Source organism: Corapipo altera, unplaced genomic scaffold, assembly GCF_003945725.1.
Source record: "Corapipo altera isolate COAL_440 unplaced genomic scaffold, ASM394572v1 57, whole genome shotgun sequence".
Taxonomy (NCBI): domain Eukaryota; kingdom Metazoa; phylum Chordata; class Aves; order Passeriformes; family Pipridae; genus Corapipo; species Corapipo altera.
In genome coordinates, this window is record NW_020884905.1 from 7,135,459 (window position 1) to 7,142,603 (window position 7,145).

Below are 7,145 nucleotides of genomic sequence, written 5' to 3' on the forward strand. Positions count from 1 at the left end.
TTTGTTGTTGGCCACGGGAATTTGTTGTTGGAATTTCTCCATAATCTCACCCTGCCCTCTGTCAGTGTGAACCCTTTCCCCTTTCTTGCTCTCTCCAACTCCCTGACAGGAGCGGGGAGCCAGGTGGGTGTCAGGCTCTGCTCCCAGGGAACAAGGGACAGGACAAGAGAAAATGGCCTCAAGTTGCACCAGGGGAGGTTCAGGTTGGATATTAAGGAAAAATTCTTCAGGTAAGGGTTGTCCAGCCCACAGGCTAACCAGGACAGTGGCTGAGTTCCCATCCCTGGAGGGATTTAAAAGCCATGTGGATGTGACACCTGGGGACATGGGTTAGCGGTGGCCTTGGCAGTGCTGAGGAATGATTGGACTCAATGGGCTCAGGGGGCTTTTCCAACCTAAACAATTTCATGATTCTGTGACTTGCGCTTAAGGAGCAGTGGAAAAATTGATGAAAACAGATTAAGTTCAGTATCAAGAGCCTGAAGTCCCCTTGCAGGAAGGGCTGCCCGGATAAATCGGACCTGAGAGGGAATCTGGGAGCTGAGCTTTAGGTAGAGCCTGTGGCTCTATTCCCTCTGCAGCTCCAGCTACCCTGCACGGCGAGGAACTCGGGCTGCTCCCAGACAGACCGGAGGCAGTGCAGCACTGTGGGACCTAATGAACGGCAACAATGCAAATTAATGAATTCCCAAGGACTGTAGAACCGCCTCCCCCTCCCACACACTCCTCTCCCGGGTGTCGCTGCCCAGACGCGTCCTGCCCTGGCAGAGCTCTGCTGCCACCTGCTGCCACCAGAACCTGCTCCCGCTGGACTGAACACAAACCATCGATCCTTCATCTCTTAAATGTGGGAAATTGGCTGATGTGTAGAAGCTCCCATTGCCAGAGAGGTGCTGCTCGGGGTCTGGGAGCTTTGTGTGTCTGTGCTGCTGGCAGGAATGGGAAAAGCCACCTGAGAGTGGCTTTAAAGTCTAGTTGGGGTGGCTGTTGAGCAACCAGCATTAGCAAAGGGAAAATGGGTTGTGGAAGACTTTTCTGGGTGAGCTGGGGACCACAATTTCTGAGGTCAGAAAAGGGTCTTTGGTTGGAACAACTTGTTTTCCTTATTGGATTGTTTTCTGCAGGACCAGGAACTGAACTCAATGGTCCTTGTGGGTCTCTTCCAACGCGGGAGTATCCATGATTCTGTTTCCTTAGAAATCTGAGACTGGGAGGCGCTGGGAGAACTGGGCTTGGACACTGATGCCCATCCCCCTGAAAGGGAGGGAGCGTTACAGCCTGGAAATGCTCAGGGAAGGGTGATGTGAGTGACTGAAAGTTCTCCGTGTGCCTGCTGGATGGAGCCAGCCTGTGTGTCCCAGCTTAAAAATAGGAGACAACTTGTGACTGGGTGAGATCCCAGCAGGGATCTGAGATGGTGCCCAGGTCTGATGGTGCTGTTGGCACTGGATGAGGAGAGGGAGGTGCTGGCATTTCCTTGTTGTCCTCTTCAAAGCTGCTCTCAGCAGCCCGCAGACAATCAGAACGTTGTGGGACACTGAAACATGTTGCCTTTCCCACCCCACATTCTGTAGCCCAAGGCTACAATAGCCCAAGGCTATTTTCTGGATTTTGGTACGATGGATATAAAGGATTGCTGGGGACAGAAGGGCAGGAGACGAGCTCCGGTTCCTGTTGTAATGACTCACTCCTGCCCTGAACGATGGCATAGTCAGTGCACTTTTTGGGGGGGTAAAATAAGCACTAAGCAGTGACAGGTTTATTTTTGGAACGTTTTGCTCTGTGGTGGGCACACAGACATGTCACGGGTCTGCTTCCCACTTAGCACCTGACACCGCACTGCACAAGAGCCAGTGGCTCTTGGGAGTTTCTCCCTCTATTACAGGAAATCAATCCGAGCTTCAGGCTTTAGGTGTAGAGGTTTAAATAAAATATGAGCTCTCCTCACGGTTATGATTATTGGCACCTTGTGTGGTGGCTCCATGCAATGAATTCCTTGATGAAATGGTTTAAATATTGTCCCATCCTTTAGCTGTTTCATTATTTCATGCCAAGGGAAGTTTATATCCATTGTAATAGGTGGTATTTGTGTTTTCTCCTATTTTTCTGTCCTCATTTTGTTGTTCTTAAAGCCCTTCAGAGTTTCCAGAGGAAGGGTACTCTTCCAAGTACAGCCCTCATTCATGAGATGGATGTGATGGCTTAGCAATAGCTAAGCCACTCTGGTACATTTCCCAATAAATATTGTACAGGCTGGACTGTACTCCCAAGTCTCAGCATTGCTGGGAAGAAACATCCTGTCCGGTAAGCAATATGCACCACTGACATACAACCTCTGGTTTAATAATAATTTATGTAATTCCAGAGGAAAATCCTTTTTCTGCCTTCACCTGCTGCCTCGTACCTTTCCACAAGAACTCGTGACATTCAAAGAAGTATTAAGAAGATGGATGGAATGGCTGTGAAGACCCAGCTCCGTCTCCCACACGGAAAAGAAATCCTCCAGAGGAAAAGCAGTGGAAATGGAGCCCAATGAAGACAGAGCAGGATGGGTGCCCATCCCTGAGTCTCCCTGCTGTACCCCCAGTCACTTGGATACCCCCCTGCCGAACCCTGGGAGCCTTTGGGGGCTGTTGGTGCTGTGCTGTGCCTCATTTCCTCAGGGAAATTACACAATCCCTGCAAGTCCCACGGGAGTCCTGACAGAACAGAAACAATCCCTGGCAAAGTCCCCACAGAAAAGAGATCTTGTCACCCATCCCTCCTGTAGGTCCCCAGTGCTGTCCAGCACCTCACAGCTCCAGGAATTTCCCAGACAGTTTTCCAGAGCACCAGCAGGAGCAGCCCTCAATCCCCGCTCCCTCTGTGCTCTGCTTCCCTGAGGGGCTCTCTCAGACAGCTGATTTCCATTTAACATTTCCTTTTGGAATTTTTCTGGCTGTTATCAGCTCCATCCCAAGCAAATCCTGACCAACAGTGGGACACTGAGCCAGCATCTCATGGCTGTGTCCCTCCCAAGACAGAGATACTGCCTAGGACACAGCTCTCCATCCCTTCTTTAAGGAAGCTGGAGTCATTCTTTTACCTGTGCTAAGTTGAGTCACAGCTTCTTTCCTGCTTTCTGACTGGAGGAGGGTCATGAATCTTTCCCTGAATACAGAAATCTCTTGGCTTCTCATGTCACCTTACTTACGCAACAATTATCTCTTAGAAAGAGATATTATTTAAATACCTCTTAGACACAAGTATTGGAAATCTTAGAAAATATCTGAAAATAGGTAACTGCCTTTGAGTAAACAGGGAGTGAATTAGCTAGTCATTTCTAGTTAGGATTTCATTGTGGCTAATAAATACCCCATAAACACCAAAACCGATAGTTTATAAATACCTCATAAACACCAGAAATGATGGTTTGTAAATCAGCTCTGAAAATCCACATTAATTATGGGATTCAGGCAAAGCAAATGACTTGCAGGTTATGAGCCTTGCCACGAACAAGTCATTCTGCCTGGAGAGACAGGAACAGTAAAGGTATGACATAATGGTTAGACAAAAAAGTCCACAGCAGTATGAAGTAGGTCTAAAGAGACACTTTTTATTGGTCTAGGATAGGAGGGAAACATTACAAGGCTGATAAAAGTGGATTTCAAAAAGGTGGGAGAACACCGCAGAGTCAGTGATGCAGCAAGGATTGGAGAAATTAAGACATGATAACCTGGAAAACCACAAATGGTTTGGGAAGAATGAGCTTGGAGAAGGACTGAGAAGTGTATCCTCCACAAGTGCTTTGACTAGAGACAGAAATTCCTTAACTCAGAGGTAGAAACACAAATAGGAATGATAATGTCTGCAAAAATTGGTTTGGTTGCCTGGTGTGCAACAAGCCAATAATGACACATGAGAAGAGATACTGGTGATTTATTTCAGAGTTGAGTGCCCAGTGTAATTTCACAAATCCAGCACCCCAACTATCAGAACTTTTTACTACTTGTACATTTTAGGTCAGTGGGTTTCTTGGGTCACTGGTCACGATTTCCCCCGCCAGAATCACCTTTTACCCCATCAGAGCTGATTTCAGCACAATTGCTGAGTTGGCTTTATTAGTTTCTTCCTTATCTTGGGAGTTCTGCCAAATGTCTCTGTGGCCTGTAAATTCTCCATTCTTTGCATCTGCTATCAGTGGAAATCCTTCTTCCTAAGCTTTGTTAACCTCAACCCAAGGTCTGGGATCACTGGAACATGTGGAGCCCTAAACCTTAACAAAGCAATTCTACCCACAAGTAATTTGTTTTTCTAACACCTGAACATCACTTTGAGCTCGTTAGTTGCTGGTTCATGGATTAAATCTCCCTTCTTGTTGATTAGGCTTGAAAGTATGCAAAGATTAAACAACAGAGAACATCAGTTCTGAAGAAAATTTTACACATTGCACGTTTTGCAATATGACCAGGCTGTAAGAAAGCCAACCATGAACAATGCATGAAATGCGTTAATTTTTGAGCGCCCTCCACAGGCGCCGGCGGCCATTTTGGGGCGTGAGGGCGGGCGGCGCCTGGGCGGGAACGGGCGAGTGAGTGAGAGCCGAGGCCATGGCGGGGCCCTGCGGGCAGGAAGGGGTCGGGAGGGAGAGCTGAGCCCTTGGCGGCGGCTGTGGCGGAACGGGGTAAAGAGGAGCCGGGGGTGGCTCTCAGCCCACGGCCGCCTTCTCCTGTCAAGCACCGGGCTGTGCGTGCTGTACTCTGCCCGCAGAGAGGGCGTGCGGAGAGGCGGCGTTTGAGTAAATTCCTAATAAACCAGGAGACACGCGACTCGTGATTGTGATACACAACGACTCTGTTTTATCCGTCAGTGTGAGGGAGACAAAGTCATGGAATCACAAGAGTATTCCGAGTTGGAAGGGACTCACGCGGACATGGAGTGGACCTTGATGGCCATGGCCCCAGGGCTCGGTGATTTCCCCGGGGAGGGCTGAGGAGCCCTGTCAGGGCATCCCTACCCCGCTTAATGACAGCGGGGGAGGAAAGCTGAGCTGTATTAAGTGTTTTTAAACACAATCAGACTATAACTTAAGCCGGGAGATGCTCAGGGTGACTTAAAGCCGACAGAGCCTGTCAGTGCTTGGGCGTCTGCGGCGAGGGGGGCTGAGGAGACGCGCCTTTGTGCGTGGAGTGAGAGGGATGGAGCAGAAGAACTCGGCTCCAGCGGCTGTAACTCAGGTGGTCGTGCTGGTAATTTATTTATTTTCATGGGGGTTTTGAGGGGAAGGCTGAATGTATGGAGGCACTGAGCCTCCCCTCCCTTCCGCGGCGGCGGAGCTCCGGGCGGGGGGCGCCGTTTCCCTGAGGTTGGAACGCACCTTCCCGGGGCTGGAATACCGCTTTCCCGGGGCTGGCAGGCGATTCCAGTCCCGTTTCGCTCCTCAGTGGAGCTGATGGCTACAGGTGAATTCCTTTTCGCTTTCATGCGATATATGGCTGGGGGAGACGGAGGGATAGTGGCTTATTTCAAGGAAAAAGGATGGGAGGGGAGTGACTTATAATTGCTTATCTCAGTAACGTACCTTAACATTACCGGGATGGTATGAAGGATTCATTTTTCTTTCTCCCCCCTTTCCCCCTCCCTCTCTCTCTCCCCTTTTCCCCTCCCTCTCCCCCTTTCCCTCCTCCCTCTCCCTCTCCACAGCCCACCTCTGCGTAGGGCTGTGTAAACTTGGAGGAACTCGGGTATTTTCAGTGCAGACCTTCACTCGCATTGCCGCGCAGCCAAGATGCCTGAGCAGAGCAACGATTACAGGGTGGTGGTGTTCGGAGCAGCCGGGGTTGGCAAAAGCTCCTTGGTCCTGCGTTTTGTAAGGGGGACTTTCCGGGAAACCTATATCCCCACCATCGAGGACACGTACCGGCAGGTGATCAACTGTGACAAGAGCATCTGCACGCTTCAGATCACGGACACCACAGGCAGCCACCAGTTCCCTGCTATGCAGCGCCTCTCTATATCCAAGGGGCATGCCTTCATCTTGGTGTACTCCGTCACCAACAGGCAATCCATGGAAGATCTTCATCCCATCTTTGACCAGATATGTCAGATTAAAGGGGATATCCAAAAAATCCCCATAATGTTGGTGGGGAACAAAAGTGATGACACGCAGAGGGAGCTGGATGCCAGCGAGGGGCAAGCTCTGGCCAGCAAGTGGAAGTGTGCTTTCATGGAGACATCGGCCAAAATGAACTACAACGTGCAGGAGCTCTTCCAGGAGCTCCTGAATCTGGAGCAGAGGAGAACTATTAGTCTCCAGGTGGACGGAAAGAAATCCAAGCAGCAGAAAAAGAAAGATAAACTGCAAGGCAAGTGCTCTGTTATGTGATTGCCTTTGGCTCTACTCACTGCACGGTGTAGTCGGAGCGTGGATTCCCATGGAAAACACATTTCTGCCGGATGTTTTGGAGGAATCCATGCCTTACAGAGCTGTTGCTTTTCTCTAAAACCCCCACTGGATTATTTTACATGTTGGTTTTAAAGAGGATGCCTTCTGCATGTTTATTTTTTTAAACCAATAAATGTTCCATGTTAACAATTACCTCTGACTAGAAGTTTTTAATGCAAGAAGTTTTACAGAGGAGAAAAATGTCTGTCAGAACAAACATCTCTATTCCTGTGAGTACACACCAGTTTTTAAATATCTCCAGCCTCTTAGCTTGAAGGAAATCATCTTTAATGTGTAGACTTCAAAAACTGTTTTCAGTAATCTGTTGACCAGAGAAAATCTCTAACAAAGTGAGGCATCTGCACTAAAAAGGAACATTTATGTGGCTCTGACTGCTTAAATTTTTGACTGACAGACCAAAGCTGCAATTTTTCTGTAGTAGAAATTAGGATTTCCTATGTGCTGTGCAATTCCTGAGACTCCTGCAGTTCTGGGAGTTACGGCTTTACCAGGTTATAATCAGACTGTTTGCCTTTTTTCCCACTGTTCTCTGACTTCTCCTGTTCTCTGAGGCAGGACATTCCACGTGCTCTGGCTCCAAATCCAGGGGTGATTCTTGGTGTCCTTAAGCAAGAGCTGCCTCCCTGATGAAGGTAACTGTGGTTGTAAATACCAGACTGATGGTTGGGCAAGGATAGGGAATTGCCAAGATAACCATCAC

At 48.8% G+C, this 7,145-nt stretch overlaps 1 protein-coding gene across 2 annotated transcripts; it reads left to right on the plus strand.

Moving 5' to 3' along the window:
• The first annotated feature begins 4,560 nt into the window (after positions 1-4,560).
• On the plus strand, positions 4,561-6,795 carry DIRAS3 (DIRAS family GTPase 3). Of its 2 annotated transcripts, none has more exons than XM_027651681.1 (2): positions 4,561-5,441; positions 5,683-6,795. In XM_027651681.1, exon 2 carries the CDS (start codon positions 5,768-5,770, stop codon positions 6,362-6,364), a length of 597 nt encoding a protein of 198 aa, XP_027507482.1. In that variant the 5' UTR covers positions 4,561-5,441; positions 5,683-5,767; the 3' UTR covers positions 6,365-6,795. The 2 variants fall into 2 exon arrangements, with proteins under 2 accessions (XP_027507482.1, XP_027507481.1); XM_027651680.1 differs by having other exon boundaries at positions 4,561-5,228; positions 5,683-6,577.
• The last annotated feature ends 350 nt before the right edge of the window (positions 6,796-7,145 follow it).

What these genes read in the sequence shown, in the direction of transcription:
- DIRAS3 (XM_027651681.1), top strand. Translation starts at nt 5,768, where the DNA reads ATGCCTGAGCAGAGCAACGATTACAGGGTGGTGGTGTTCGGAGCAGCC.